This window comes from Oryzias latipes, chromosome 2 (assembly GCF_053564925.1).
Source record: "Oryzias latipes strain Hd-rR chromosome 2, Olatipes_Hd-rR_3.1".
Taxonomy (NCBI): domain Eukaryota; kingdom Metazoa; phylum Chordata; class Actinopteri; order Beloniformes; family Adrianichthyidae; genus Oryzias; species Oryzias latipes.
Window position 1 is genome coordinate 24,532,240 of NC_136238.1, and position 16,180 is coordinate 24,548,419.

General features: G+C 47.3%; 1 protein-coding gene across 4 annotated transcripts in view; it reads left to right on the plus strand.

The window, feature by feature from the left end:
• The first annotated feature begins 3,775 nt into the window (after positions 1-3,775).
• Positions 3,776-16,180, plus strand: part of LOC144986719 (NLR family CARD domain-containing protein 3-like) — a 674,722-nt gene continuing 662,317 nt past the window's right edge. For 2 of the 4 annotated variants that reach the window (XM_078934634.1, XM_078934643.1), the window contains exons 1-2: positions 3,780-8,719; positions 8,802-8,913. In XM_078934634.1, the coding sequence (XP_078790760.1) occupies positions 8,686-8,719; positions 8,802-8,913 (146 nt within the window). In that variant the 5' untranslated portion in view covers positions 3,780-8,685. Of the gene's footprint in view, positions 8,720-8,801; positions 8,914-16,180 lie in introns of all 4 variants that reach the window. The other 2 variants (XM_078934618.1, XM_078934654.1) reach the window with 2 other exon arrangements.

Sequence of the window (16,180 nt, forward strand, 5' to 3'; positions counted from 1 at the left end):
AGAGCTTCAGAGCTGCTTCCTTCTCAGACTTTCCACTTTCTTTGGCTCTCTGGCTCTGATGCTGCTGCTGCAGAAAAACCAGCAGCTGCAGAAAAACTCTGCAGAGACTCACAGAGAGAGGATGGAGGCAGCAGATGAAGCTGCTGCAGACTGACAGCTGATGGAACTGAAGCACTTTCTACATTCTAGTTCCAAATGTTCTACAGAATCAATCAGAGGTTGAAAGTCTTCCTCAGTACTCGAGTACTTTAGTTCAGCAGCTCCTCTTTTCCTCTGAGGTGAAGCTTCATGTGGACGACTTCTTCTTTTCTCCTCTTTTCTGGAGCTTGGGCTCCATGCAGTCTGATCAGCTCTGATTTGGGCTTCAGTTGATGTTTGTGATCAGGAACTCTGGATTCTTCTTAGAAGGAGACGTTCTGCCTCTTTAGCAGAGAGCAGAACGTTGATCTGATCTGTTGGAAGCCACTCCATCCTGAAGCTGCACTGCTGAGTTCCTGTCCACCAGGGGGCAGTGTTACGGCTTTGCATGCCTTATTATTCTGCTCATCTGTCAGGTTGGGACTTCCAACACACAAACATTTTTTTTTTTTTTTAACTTGTCCTGTCCAACAGCTAGGCAGACAAATGAGAGCTGAGGGCCTCTTGGGTTGGACATATTTTACTTTAACAAGAGGGGTTATTAATCTTCAGACAAACCAAAGGTATGTCTGAATAAACCCCTTTTGTAATTGAGGCCAAACTTTATTAATTTCAAACATCTCTGAAAATCTTTGGTGTTGGACCGGACGGAAAAGGAAAGAGGGGAAGAAGAGAGAGGGACGTTAGAGAGAGGGGGGTAGGGGGTGATAATAGGAGGGGAAGGGGGATAAGACCATGAAGCAGCATAAAGCAACAAGTTTACTGGTTGTTAATCATTATGGTAAGGTTCAAATGTAAATAAAAACAAAAAAAAGGGCGGAGCCTGTCCACACACACTCAAATGTTATAAACACACCTGTTAGTTGCAAAAATGTCCACCTGTCGACATGTACACAAAACAGATAGTGTTCACACGCATACTTATGCCTTAAAACCAACTAGTGTGAAATATTTCAGTCATTCAGTCTGTTGAGCTAACACCTGTGCTCAGGTGAGTGTTTATGTTCTTCTAAAATGGATGGTGGAACGTGAAAAGAAGGAGGGAGAGTGCCCAGCCATCCCCACCCCAAGACCCCCACCGCACCAGCAGCGGCAGCCGGAATCCCCCCAACGCCACACAGGAACCGGCAGGGAACAACCGCCGCCCGGGCGACCAAGCCCGCCACCCAGGCCAGGGCCGCCGCAAGGCCCCCAGAGCCAGAGAGCAGGGAGGCATGGAGGGAAAGAGGGCGCCGCCCCAGCCCAACCAGGAGAGCAGCCCCCCCGCCGCGCCGGGAGAACCCAACGCAGGGCCCCACCGGAGAAGGACGCCCACAGCCCCAGACGAGCACCCCACCACCACCCAGGAGTTCCGGGCATCCCCCCGCCCCAACCCCAGGTACGAGCCAGGACCCCCCAAGGGAGACACACTCCGCACTCCAGGCAGCCATCCGCCCGGCGCACGGTTGGTCCAGGGAGGAGCGAGGCAGGGGCCCGCCGCCCCCGCCCAGAAGGGGGGAACCCCGGGGAAAAAAGAGGGCCCACAAGGGGTGTTGTAAATATGGCCCGACCAGGCTCGGCCACAGTTGGAAATTTGGCGGGGCCCAGCACTCAGGAGCAAGGACCAGAACCCACCCCCCAGGGACACGAACACCCCCGGCTCAGATGTAATGTGAACCCCCCCACCGCGCGGAGAGAGCACCGGCGGGCCCAGGAAGCCGGCACCCCGGGGACACAGCCGCCGTTGCAAAGGGGCCCGTACCCCCCACCAGGGAAGAGGCAGGGGACAGATGGTCCTAGGTCCCACCTTCCTTGCAAAATGTGTGTGCGTGTATGTGTGTTTGAGAGAGTGTGTGTGTGCATGTGTGTGTGTTTATGTTGGGATGTATATATTGAGGGGGGAGGGGTGTGTGTACTAAGGGGGGTGCGGTTAAAATTGGCGGGTAGGGCACTAAGGGGACGTCTCCTGATTACTCACAGTGACGTCCCCTCACCCTCCCCACCAAGGGGCCCTAAATGTCTAAGGTGCGGTTAAAATTGGCGGGTAGGGTGCTAGGAGGACATCCGCTGCTTGCTGGCAGTGATGTCCAAGCACCCCCCCCTACCAAGGGCCCTACATGTCTAAGGTGCAAATAAAACCGAAAGAGGGGGGGCCCACTCCATACGGCAACCACAGGAGGGGGGTCACTGCCTAGTAAACCCCCCCCCCCAAGGCTCATCGCAGGCTAAGTCCCCCACCCCCTCACCCTATTATGAGGTTATATGAGGAAGGGGGTAAGTTGGGGACAGATGATAGACTGTCCCGCCGGTGGTCAAACAGCCGTCCCCCGCCCCCCCCCCCAGCAAGGGGGCCAGGCCCACCCAGCCCCGGGGCCCCACCCCCGGAGGCGCAGACACCCCAGGCCCAGCACCACCACCCCCACACAGAGAGAGGGGAGCCAGAAAGCGCCGGCCCCCCCCGGAGCAAGCCCAGGCCCCCACCCCCAAACGCCGGCCCTAGAAGAGCTCTGGTCAGGCCTCGACGGGACCGAGGCAGCCAACCGGCCGGGGAAACCGCCGATGGCCTCAGCGGAGACCCCGACCCGTCAACCCCCCCTGGCCCGTACCAATAGTGCCCCCCCCCTCCCCCAGAATGCCCCCCCACAGGACAGGGCCGACAAGACCCCCACCCCACCCCCAGACCCCGCAGCCGAAGCGGATGACACCCAGAGCGACCGGGGGCCCCAAGAGGGTTGTCCCGTCCCGCCCCAGAGCCAGGGAAGGGCCGATCCCAGCCCCAGGTGTAGACGGGAAGCCCATCCAGCGCCGCTGGGCCCCCCCCCCGAGCAGCGCCCCCCGCCAACCCCCCCCAGCACAGGCAAAGGGACCACCCCCCCAAGCCAAGCCAGACCACCACCCCACCCCCCCACCACGCACCCCCACACCCAAGCCCAGACACACCAACACACAAACATTTGACCTTTTCACTTTATAAAAAAGTTTGTTAAAAACTTTGGTGACTTTCAGACTTATGAAAAACGTTTTTTATCTTTTATTTCTGTAATTATTGGTCTAAACTTTTCTTCCTGAATGCTGAACTGCAGCTTTCCTCAGGTCTTTCATTTTCTCCAAACGCTCCATTTTCCCTCCTTTTCTTGGCTTCCAGCTCACCAGGCATGACCTAGACGGCGCCCTCATGTGGACGGATGAACACATGACAGAGGGGAAGGACAGAGCTGCACAGCAGGGAAGAGCAGAGACCTTTGGGTCACGTGGAGTAACAATAAAAACAGTAGAAACTCCAATAAAACCAGTAGAACCAGACTGGAAAAGCTAAAAAAGTTTAAAAAACCTCTTGAAAAATGCAAAACTATATAAACTCTGAACACTAATGACAAATAAATGGTAATTAAAAACCTTTCTGGATCAGAACCAACAGAAATAACAGGTTGATGCTGGTCAGACGTGCACACACAGGACCCTAGGGGGGTTTCAAAATATTCAAAAGTGTCCTCTTTGTTTTGAATGAACATGAATACATTTCTGTTCAGCTGCGTCCACACTGACCGCCTCTCTTTCACCGCGTGGATAATTCTCTGCTCGCCGTCTGTCCACAAATGTGTTCCTGAGCTTGACGCCACCTGTGGGCGGAGCTTCCAGCTAATGTTTTCAGCCTGATGGCGACATGGAGCAGTGTCTGTGTTTCTGTCATTTCCACTGCATGAAGACACGGATGATGCTGAGAGGTCAGGTTTCTGGATGATGAAGAGTTCTCCAGAATCATGGGGAATCACGTCTCCATGTCTGGATCCTTCAGATTCTCTCCGTTCAGTGATCTTCTCTCCTGATGAGTCTGAAAGACGGACGCTTCCGTCGTCTTTCCGTCTCTCTGAGCGACTTTGAAGGCTTGCTGTCCCATGTTAACCCCAGAGGAAAACTACAAACCAGAATCAAATCAGGGAGCTTTTTCTGATGGTCTCCATGGAAACCAGAAAGCTAAAGTTCAGGAGATGATCAGGCTGTCTTTCCATCAGCAGCAGCTCTCTGTCTGGCCGCCAGCTCTCCTCCTGGAGCCGCATAGCCAGATCAATGCTCCAGCTCCATGGGCCCTGCAGCAGACTGAAGGGTGAAGCCGCCTTTGGCCAACAGCAGGCAGGACGCTTCCTGAAACCCCGCTGCCCCCAAAGGAACAAGCAGGTGAAGAGAATGAATGGAAGTTCAGGAGAACCATGGATCCATTCGCTAGATTGATGTGTTTTCTACCCGCTGTCACTCAAACCGTCACGCTGCTGCCAGACCTTCACGCCGCCCACCGCTCAAATGGCGCAGCAGGACCTCAGATGGCGTCTGGACCATAGACTTAACATTGAAAGAGGCCACGCCCACCGCTCAAATGGCGCAGCAGGACCTCAGATGGCGTCTGGACCATAGACTCAACATTGAAAGTGGCCACGCCCACCGCTCAAATCGCACTGCAGGACCTCAGATGGCGTCTGTACCATTGATTTAACATTGAAAGTGGCCACGCCCACCGCGTGAATCCCGTTGGGTGTGAAGCAGCTTTCCAGATGAATCCAAAAGTGTCTCCAATCCCCCAGTTTGGTATCAAAGCATTTTCTTCTGAGCTGCAGCTCGTGTCTTTGCAGCTCCGCTCGGACTCAGAGCCTCCAGACGTTCAGGTTTCAGAAAAACGCTCTAAATGAGTCCAGGAGTCACTTTGGACTTTAGCCAGACGTCTGAATTCAACACAGAGCAGATCCTGCAGGGACAGGAAGCTGCTACTAAGTATACAATCAAACAGCAGGGGATTTTCAAAATAAAGGAACAGTAGTGGTGGTGAGGTCACAGCTTCCTCATTCCGGGTCTGACACTAAATGTTTTTGTTGAACAGAATGTTTTCTGATTGGTTTAGCCTTCTTTCAACTCTGGATCCTTCAGGTTCTCCATCTTTCTAGACAGGTTATGTTCAGAGCTTGAGTTGCTATGGCAACTTGACATACTCTGAAACATACCTCCGTTTCTGGAACCGAAAGCTGAGGTTATCCACTTCCTTAGCCTCAAACTTACCGTGGGAGATAGCATAACCTGCTTTCTGGAATACCCTCCTGGGGCCTGTTTCAGAAAGGAGGTTCAACCAACTCTGAGGTTAAACTTGAACTCTGAGTTGGTCAATCGAGAGATTAACAACTCTGAGTTTTCTGTTTCAGAGAAGCTGATCGGAGTTAGGTCAATCAACTGATTCGGAGTTAAGCGTGCGCAATGGAGCGCAGATATCACGAGTCACCATGGCAACCGTGAAAACAAAGAGGTCTGCATATTTTTCGCCAGCTGAACTTGACGTGCTGCTGCAGAGTTACAGTGAATATGAGCACATATTCCAGAAGAAAAGCAACACCGCTGCATCTGCAAAACAGAGACAGTTAGCGTGGGAAAACATAGCTGCTCAAGTTAATGCGTAAGTTTGCATTTAAATCATTGTTAGAAAATATTGGCTGTAATAACTTTTTAAATAGCGTAAGGTGTGAAATAAAAAATGGCGATATTTCGGTGTACTTTTGAAGTGTTATTCCTGGTGTAATTGCATGAAATGCTGCATAGTGTACAGAACCAATCTGGGGAAAAATGCATTTAACGTCGGTAATGTTTAGAGGACTTTTTTGTTAACCTTCCCCTCTTGGTCAGTTTAATATTAATACATGCAATTGTGTTTTTAAAAGTGAACTTTTGTCTACCCTTGTATTGATCAAGTGGTATAGGTTTATATGGGATTAAGAAAATAATGCAGTACTAGCAAATTGTTTTCCAAAAAGTAATTGTTACATTAATCTAATTCAATGTCCCTGATTTCATTTTCATGTAGATTCAATCCTGCAGGAATTAAAAGAACATGGCAGCAGCTAAAAATGAAGTATAAAAACATAATTCAATCAGGTAAAATTTGAGCATGTCATGGATGTAGACTTTGTTGACAATATTTGACATATGAAACATCTACATAGCAATACATATCTAATGTTGTTTTCATTGTATATATGTAATTGACTGCAACGAAAAACGGTAACGCTCAAACAAAAACGTATGGGGAAATGACAAAAAAATCGAGTCTTCTCAAAATCCTCGCACGACGTAAATGTAATTCTCTAGGAATTAATGCAGCCTCCTCATCTATTGGGTCCTCCAAAAAAGAACAAGCCATTCTTGTCACTTAGACCGTCTCTGTGTGACGGAAATGTGGGCAATAAAGGTTAAAGCGAAAAATACCGCTTCGTCTTTAAAAAGGGGAGGGGACCGGCAGAAACTTTGAGTTTGGAGAATAAAACCTGCTCCCGACCAGGTTAGGTTCACAGCATAAGTAACCATGGACACTGACTCCGAGTATAAGTTACCTCTCTTTCAGAAACAGGTTTGACTTACTCTGCTTTCTCTGGTTTAACAAACCTCCCATTCTGAAACGGAAAACCCAGGGTTTCCCTGATTTCAGGGTTAACGCACTCAGAGTTTACACTTAACCTCCTTTCTGAAACAGGCCCCAGCTGTCTGGAGGTGACGCCTCCTCCTGCTGCTGATCAGGTGTCCTGTGGGCGTGAGCAGCTGACCTTTGACCTCTGAGCAGCTCTGTTCTGCTCTAACAGAGATTAGATTAGATTCAGTTTTATTGTCGTTACACATAAACAAGTGCAAGGAAACGAAATGCAGTTCGTGTTTAACCAAAGTGTAACAAGCAGAAAAGTGCAGGATAGAAACATGTCATAAATATAAGTTAAATGTTCATATAAATAGGAGTTAGATAAGAATACAATATACAAGATAGTACTACTATAAACTGTTAAACAATATATTACCACTATAAACAGAACAATATATTTGCATTTAGGGATGAGTGTATTTACAGTGTAGTCTATTATGTACATGTGCAAAGGAGACAACTTTGGAAAAAAACTGTTCCTCAGTCTGCTGTGGGGAGACCAACCAATGACCTGCTGTTGCCATGGAAACAGACTTTGGAACAAAGAAGCTGCACATGCAGCTGGTTTCTTCCTGCAGGGTTTTTCTGTCAGACTTTCATCAGGCAGAAGAGTCCAGAACCAGATTTGAAATCCTGAAGGTCTTTTTCACAAACACAAACCCTGATAGAGAATCTCAAACATCTGACTTTCAGAGACGCTTCAGGAATCCTGTTTGAGGAGTTTTGGGTCAAAGAAAAGAAAATGAGAAGAAAAGAAAATGAAGGTAAATGGAAACAGTTGAAAAGATTTTTTTTCTGATCCAGTTTCCTCAGACTAATGTTTGGAAAAACAGGAAGAGAAAAAACTCCAACTCTGTTGATGTTTTACAGAAGAAAACAATGAAATCATAAATTCAGTCAATGATTACACATCAACCAACTTTATGATCTGCTTCAGGATCAGACCATGTCCTTCAGGTCCAAAGTCCACAGGAATCTGCTCCCTGGCTGCATTCAGAACCGGTTTGAAACTGGAGCCGGTTGGACTTCAGGAACACAAAGCTGTTCCAAAAATCCAGAGGAAGAAGTCAAAGAAAGAACAGCTGCATTTGTGTCAGAGGGGTGAGTTGATGGAACATCTGGGATGGAAAGAATGTGGATGTTTGCATTTCAAAGGCTTTCAGAAGAAGTTCTTGAATGTTAGGACTCAGCTGGGAGCCTCTTTGTTGGAATCTAAATGATCCTGGCTAAGATCAGATTCCACTGATCCAGCATTAGTTTGTAGTTCTGGATCATGAAGAGATGAAATGATTTGGAGGATTTGAAAGGAGGATCAATCATCTGAGCTTCAGCTTTTTCAATCCTATTTGATCTGGTTGTGATTTTTCTGTCTTTACTTCTGTATTTATCCTTCAACCAAACAAAGTGAAGATCTTCATCTCTGGAGGTGCAGATGATGAGATCATCTGCAAACAGCCGGAGGCTTTTGGGATCTGCAAACACTGACCTCTGCAGGGCGGAATAGGAAGTGCAGCTTGATGTCTGAATGGAGGAAATGTTTTATCTTCATCAGATGAAATAAGAGATTTTCATGTGAGGAAGAACATCTGAACAGCTTTGATCATTTTCTGCTGCTTTTGCTCTGATGTTGCTTCAATTCTGCTTTAATACGTTTGGATTTCAACTCATTTCATGCATTTTCTTCAGAGCAGCTCTTGGATTCTGGAAATGAAGGAAAACAGGTCAAAGGTCAAATGTCATTGAGGGAACACTGAGCTCATCCAGATGTTTAGTTTAGTCCAGAAAAACATCAGAAAGAGAAGTTGGTTCAGATCCACAGAGTCCTGCAGGGATCAGAGTTCTGATGCTGCTGCAGACAGAACTTCTCAGAACATTTGAATCATCATCTGAATGAAAGAAGAAAAACTTGTCTGCTTCAGCAAACAAAGGTTTGATGAAGGATTGAAAATGAAGCTCCAAAGCAGAAACTTGATCCTGATGAGCAGATGATGATGATGAGGAGGAGGGTTTCCTCTGCAGGTGAAGGAGGAAGGTGTGTGTGAGCTGATGTGGATCCAGAGAATCCAGCAGCATGGATCAGAGAGAGGAACCACAGGAGGGAGCCCCTCCCTCTAAAAGCAGAGATGGTAACCATGACAACCAGAGCTAAGCTCAGAGGTGAGTTGAACATCTCCAAGTGTCCATGATCTTCTCCATGTCAGAGCTCAGGACTCACACCAGCAACCTTCATTCTTCACAGGAACCAACCTGGACCTGGAAATGGATCTGGATCCAGCTGGGGGGTCCAACAGGAGTGACAAGTCAAAGGATTACAATCCTAACTTCAAAATAGTCAGTTCAGGAGTGGAACAGTGAGTGTCTGTCAGAGGTAACCTTTGTGCTATCCTAGGCACTTTAACATTGGGAGTTGGGTCATCTAGACCCACTAGACAGTGCTCTGAACCTTTTTTCTCCAATGATTTGTGATCTTCACTGGTGTCCATGGATTACATGAAATCTTTCCACCTTTATCCACCTTTGTCATGGTAGGGAGAACACGTCAATGTAAGGGTGGGGTCATCTAAGATAGCACAAGGGTTAAAGGATTCTAGTTCAGACGATCAACAGTTTTCAGATGAAGGACTTGAGGTCTGGTTCAGTTCTGGATCTCTCTGATCAGACTCACTTGGAGCATCATGTGTGTGATGAGATCTTTTCAGTTGAGTCTTCTGAGAGTCTCTGAGAGACATCAGAGATGTTGGAGAAGAAAACATGTTGACTGCTGACTCTGACTGACAGCAGCTCCAGTCTAATGAGAAGAATCACTGCAGACTCCTAGGATTCAGATTTTCATGCTTTCCAAACATCACATTGTTCTAGTTTGACTTTCTGCTCTCAGAATTTCTACATTTCTACATGGAGAATTGGAATCAGCTTTTCTAGAAAAAAAGTCTGGATTGACTGACAGAAAATGCTGAAAGCTGGAAACTGTTGATCCAAACATGTCATGTTATTCCAGACTAAACAGCTCAGTCTGTGTTCATGTCAAAGTCCATCAGCTGTTCATGAAGAAGCAGATCCTCCAACACTCTGATGGTTTGGTGTTTGCAGAGGTCAACAGGTCACACAAAGAGTCCAGTCTGCAGCCTCCAGCTGTGGATCCATGAAGAGTGACCGGTCCAAAGGTCATCCTCCAGACTTCAGAACTGAACCAGGACCTTCAGACTCACAGTAAGAAGCAGTTTTTCTAGTGAACAAAGCAGAGTTCAGCTCTCAGCAGGAACAACAATGTTCTCATCAAGAACATCAGCTGATCCATCCAGGAAGGTCAACCATCTGCTGTGAGCGCTTTAGGTCTGAGAGGAAAGAGAAGAGTTGGACAACTCTGGAGGACACAAAGCTCAGTCTGTGAGGATGAAGCAAACAGCTGAACTTTTCTCTGAGCTCAGTCCAGACATGAGCTCCAAACACAGCTAACGCATCATTTAGACCTTCAGATGGACTAGATCTGCTCTGGTTTAACCTGGAAACACATTTGCTCACATTCAGCACAATCTGGATCACACAATATCTGAGTTTGAAGATCAGAGAGGATCTGCTCCATGATCAGCGTTAGTCTGGAACTTCCCACTGACTGCTTTGATTGTTGTTCACTAACGTTTCTCCTTAGTGTCCACAGAGAGAAGAAGAGGAGCGGACCCCAGTCTGCAGAAAGAGCCAGAGCTGGTGAGTCAGAGCCTGATCATCTGCTGATGGATTCTTCTGGAAACATGTGGAACACTCATGAAGGAGCTTTCTTCTCTGCTCTTTCAGCAGATGTTGGTCTGCAGGAGATGTTTGGAGAACATCAGATCAGTCTGAGGAGCAGAAGTGAACATGTGGCTGAAGGATCTGAAGAAGCAGGAAGAGAAACGCTCCTCAACAGGGTCTACACTGAGCTCTACATCACAGAGGGACTGAGACCAGAGGGTCACACCCAACATGAGGTGATGCAGCTGGAGACCACCACCAAGACCAACCAGCTCCATGACACTGCAATCAAGAACCCAGACATCTTCAAAGTCCTCCCTGACCAACAGAGATCCATCAGAGTGGTTCTGACCAGCGGAGTTGCTGGAGCTGGAAAAAGCTTCTCAGTGCAGAAGTTCACTCTGGACTGGGCCGAGGGCTTGGAGATGCAGACAAACAGATTATTTTCTAGATCATCACTTTCTTCTTTGATCTACATTTGATGGACAGATGTGAGTTTGGGATGGACCAATCAAGGATTGAGGGAATCATCGATCAGACAGAACATTTCTGGATGACATGTATCTATGTGTGGGTCAGGGGAAAACACAGTCAGGCGTTGGATCCTGGTTCTGTCTCTGGAACAGGGACAGAACCAGAACTCTGATTCACAAGATTGTGGTTCCAGATGTTTCACACTTGATTTCTGTTCTCCAGAAACTCTCATTGACAAACAAACACAGAGTTTCATTCAGAAACCTCCAACATGGTCATGTGACCAGAATGTTCATAGTGGAGACACGGACAAACGCTGTGGTCACATGACTCACTGGTTTGGATTCAAGTCCTTTGAAGTCAGTTTTTGGAACTGAAATCCTGTCTGATCTCAGTTAGTGAACAAAAGTCTCTCAGTTGAATCATTTTTCTATCATCTCTGTTCTGTTGATGATCAAATATTGACTCATGCAGTTTGAAAGACTCAGAGTTTTGCTTTGATTGATGTTTTCCACAGTTTTCTGACTGAACTTCCTTTTTCTTTGGTGTTTTGTGGGTAAATCTCTGTTATTTTTCATGCTGACAGCATTTTTAGCTGCAGTTTTAAAGAAGTTTCATCTAAATCCAGTAGAATCTCCTCTTTTTCTAGAATGTCTAAACTAGTAGAAACTTTCTGAGCATAAAGCCTGTTTTCTCCAGAGGACATGAATGAACAGAGTGGATCTTAGTGAGGAATGACAGCCTCTGGATGCAGAGAATCACTTTGATGCAGCTGCTGCAACAACACCAACTGCATTGAAGCAGGAGGGAGAAGGGAGACACCTGCTGGCTGTTTGCAGAACTGCATCTTAGTGTCAAAAGGCTTCAAACTGAAAGCTGTCTGTAAAATTCCTGCAGCCTGTTTGGATCTAATAAATGCTCTTTTGAATCAACTCTGTGTTTTCTATTGATTTCTGTCTTCATTCTATCTTTGACTCACAAACAGACTTGAATCTTTAGCCTTCCCCCTCATCCTGTTCCAGCTGTTCTAATCTTCACATGTTTGGTTCCTTCTCAGTAGAAATGGGTTGGAAAAGAGCTTTGGAATGTTCAGGTGGTGCTGATGTCTTTCTAGATGGGGGTGGGCAGAACAGATGATGCTCCTCCCTCCTGATTCAGAGGGGAACAGTGGGCAGCAGCTGAAAGGACGGAGTGGAAATGGGAAAAGTTCTCTGCATGTTTCTCCTTTCCTTTCTCTTCTTGTTTTACTTTGCAGAAAGTGGAAAGTCTGAGAAGGAAGCAGCTCTGAAGCTCTGAAGCTAACGGTGCAGCTTCAGGACTCATGAGGAGGAGCACATGCACGGCTCTGATGCTGCTGAACGTCTGACTGAGATGATCCACATTCAGAAGAGAGTTTCAGAGTGAAAGACGTGTGGAAGAAGAGAATCCTGAAGGTTTCTGTGCAGACATGAACTCAGTCAGAGAGCGTCTGAATGTTGGAGGATCCAGAAGAAACCAGGAGCTCATGAAGGTGGTTCTGTTGGAGCAGAGAGCAGAACTCTGATCCCAGTTTCAGGAACAATGCAGGCTCATGTTCTGGACTGAAGAGTTCTCCTGAAATGTTCTGTTCAGACTTCTTCAGGATCACATCTGTGTGAGGTTTGTCTGAATCAAGCTGCAGCTCACTTTGAAGCTCCTTCAGGCTCACACAGCAACAATGACAAAGACTGGAGCTGCTGTGCTGCCCTCTAGTGGCAAACATGGCATCTGCAGCACACATTTCTGCATTTCTCAACATTTTTGAAGCTCATCCAGAGAATGCCAAAAGTGTGCAAAGCAGTAATCAAAGCAAAAGGTGGCTACTATGAAGAACCTACAATATGACATATTCTCCGTTGTTTCACTTTTTTGTTATGTATAGAATTCCACATGTGTTCATTCATAGTTTTGATGCCTTCAGTGTGAATCTACAATTTTCATAGTCATGAAAATAAAAAAAACTCTTTGAATGAGAAGGTGTGTCCAAACTTTTAGTCTGTACTGTAAATAAAAATTTTAAGTGATTTTTTTTGTCTTAACATGAAAGAAAACTGTGAATTTATTTAAATAAATCAACATCAGCTGGTGGCTGATGGGTGCTGGTGCGTCCACCGTCTCCTGGATCACTGACTACCTGACAGACAGGCCACAGTTTGTCCGACTGGGCGGCGTCCTGTCTGACGTGGTGTTGAGTGGTGTGGGAGCCCCACAGAGCACTGTGCTCTCCCCATTTCTGTTGCCTTATACACCTCAGATTTTCAGCACAACTCAGAGTAATGTCACCTACAGAAATTCTCTGATGACTCTGTGGTTGTGGGGTGTATAAGCGGTGGACGGGAGGAGGAGTACAGGAGGCTGGTGGACGGATTTGTGGAGTGGGCTGTAGAGAATCACCTGCTGCTCAATGTGGACAAGACCAGGGAGATGGTGATCGACTTCCGGAGGAAAAGGACTGTCTTACAGCCCCTCTGCATCCTGGGCAAGGATGTGGAAGCGGTGGAGGAGTATAAATATCTGGGTGTGACTATCGACAGCAGACTGAGCTGGAGGAGCCACAGCACTGCTCTGTACAAGAAGGCCTGCAGCAGACTCTACTTCCTAAGGAAGCTGTGGTCTTTCAATGTGTGCAGCAAGATGCTGGGGATCTTCTACCAGTCTGTGGTAGCCAGCACCTTGTTCTCCTCCGTGGTCTGCTGGGGAAGCAGCATTGCAGTCAGTGACACCAACAGACTGAACAAGCTGATCAGGAAGGCAGGTTCTGTCATTGGCTGCAAAATGGACACATTTGAAACAGTGATGGAGAGGAGGTCACTGAACAGACTCCTTTCAATCATGGACAACCCAGAGCATCCTCTCCACCCTCTTCTGGACAAACAGCGGAGCTCCTTCTCTAGGAGGCTCAGACAGCTCCGCTCCAAAACTGCCCGGTACCAGAAATCATTCACACACAATGAAATAACCCTGTACAACAACTTCTTCTTTCTCTTTCGGCTTTTCCCATCAGGGGTCGCCACAGCGAATCATCCTTTTCCACCTCACTCTATCATGAACATCTTCTACCCTAACGTTAGCCAACTTCATATCCTCTGTTAAGACATCCATATATCTCCTCTTTGGCCGTCCTCTTGCCCTCCGGCCAGGCAGCTCCATCTCCAACATCCTTCTACCAATATATCCACTATCCCTCCTCTGAACATGTCCAAACCATCTCAGTCTGGCTTCTCTGACTTTGTCGCTAACACAGGCAACATGAGCCGTCCCTCTGATGTACTCGTTCCTTATCCTGTCTAACCTGGTCACTCCTAAGGAGAACCTCAACATCTTCATCTCTGCTACCTCCATCTCAGCCTCTTGTCTCTGTCTCACTGCTACCGTCTCTAACCCATAGAGCAGAGCTGGTCTCACCACTGTCTTGTACACCTTTCCTTTGAGTCTTGCTGGCACTCTTCTGTCACACAACACTCCTGACACTTTCCTCCAACCGCTCCAACCTGCCTGCACTCGCCTCTTCACCTCTTTTCCACAATCCCCATCACACTGAACTGTTGACCCCAAGTACTTAAACTCCTGCACCTTCTTCACCTCAGTCCCCTGTAACCTAACGCTTCTACCTTGATCCCTCTCGTTCAGACACATGTATTCTGTCTTACTACGACTGACCTTCATACCTCTTCTTTCCAGAGCAAACCTCCACCTCTCTAGCTGTTCCTCCACCTGCTCTCTACTCTCACTGCAAATTATAATGTCATCCGCAAACATCATTGTCCAGGGAGATTCCTGTCTTACCTCGTCTGTCAGCCTGTCCATCAGCATAGCAAACAAAAAAGGACTCAAAGCTGATCCTTGGTGTAGTCCCACCTCCACCTTGAACTCCTCTGTCTGACCTACAGCACATCTCACCACCGTCATACTTCTCTCATACATGTCCTGAACTACTCTGACATACTTCTCTGCCACTCCAGACGACCTCATACAGTACCACAGCTCCTCCCTTGGCACCCTGTCATACGCCTTCTCTAAATCTACGAACACACAATGCAGCTCCTTCTGACCTTCTCTGTACTTTTCCATCAACATTCTCAAAGCAAAAATGGCATCAGTGGTGCTCTTACGGGGCATGAAACCATACTGCTGCTCACAAATCTCCACCTTCTTCCTAAGCCTGGCTTCCACTACTCTTTCCCACAGCTTCATTGTGTGGCTCATCAACTTTATTCCTCTATAGTTGCTGCAGTTCTGCATGTCACCCTTGTTTTTAAAGATCGGGACCAGAACGCTTCTCCTCCATTCCTCAGGCATCTTCTCACTCTCTAAAATCCTATTGAACAACCTTGTTAGAAATTCCACTGCTGTCTCTCCTAAGCACTTCCATACCTCCACAGGTACGTCATCAGGACCAACGGCCTTTCCGCTCTTCATCCTTTTCAGAGCCTTCCTAACCTCATCCTTTCCAATCTCTGCTACTTCCTGCTCCACAACAACCACATCTTCCTCCCTTCTTTCCCTGTCATTTTCCACGTTCATCAGCTCCTCAAAATACTCCTTCCATCTTTTCTGTACACTCTCTTGGGTTGTTAGCACCTTTCCATCTCTGTCCTTAATCACCCTTATCTGTTGCACGTCCTTCCCATCTCTGTCTCTCTGTCTGGCTAGCCTGTACAAGTCCTTCTCTCCTTCCTTTGTGTCTAACCTGTCATATAGCTCATCGTAAGCTTTCTGTTTGGCCTTTGCCACCTCTCTCTTCACTCTACGCTGCGCTTCCTTGTACTCCTGTCTACCTTCCTCAGTCCTTTCTACATCCCACTTCCTTTTAGCCAACCTCTTCCTCTGGACGCATTCCTGTACTTCCTCATTCCACCACCAAGTCTCTTTACCGTCTTTCCTCTTTCCAGATGACACACCTAGCACCTTCCTACCTGTTTCCCTGATAATCTCTGCTGTAGTTTCCCAGTCATCTGGAAGTTCATCCTGACCACCCAGGACCTGCCTCAACTTCTGCCTAAATTCCTCACAAGTTTCTTCATTCTGTAGCTTCCACCACTTGGTCTTCTTTTCTGTTTTCCCTCTCTTCTTCCTCCTGACCTCCAGAGTCATCTTACACACCACCATGCGGTGCTGTCTGGCTACACTCTCTCCTACCACCACTTTGCAGTCATTAACCTCTCTCAAATGACCTCGTCTACATAGGATGTAGTCCACCTGAGTACTCCTACCTCCACTTCTGTATGTCACTCTATGTTCCTCTCTCTTCTGGAAGTAAGTGTTGACTACAGCCATTTCCATCCTCTTCGCAAAGTCCACCACCATCTGTCCCTCCAGATTCCTTTCCTTCACACCAAACCTGCCCATCACCTCCTCATCACCTCTGTTGCCCTCACCAACATGCCCATTAAAGTC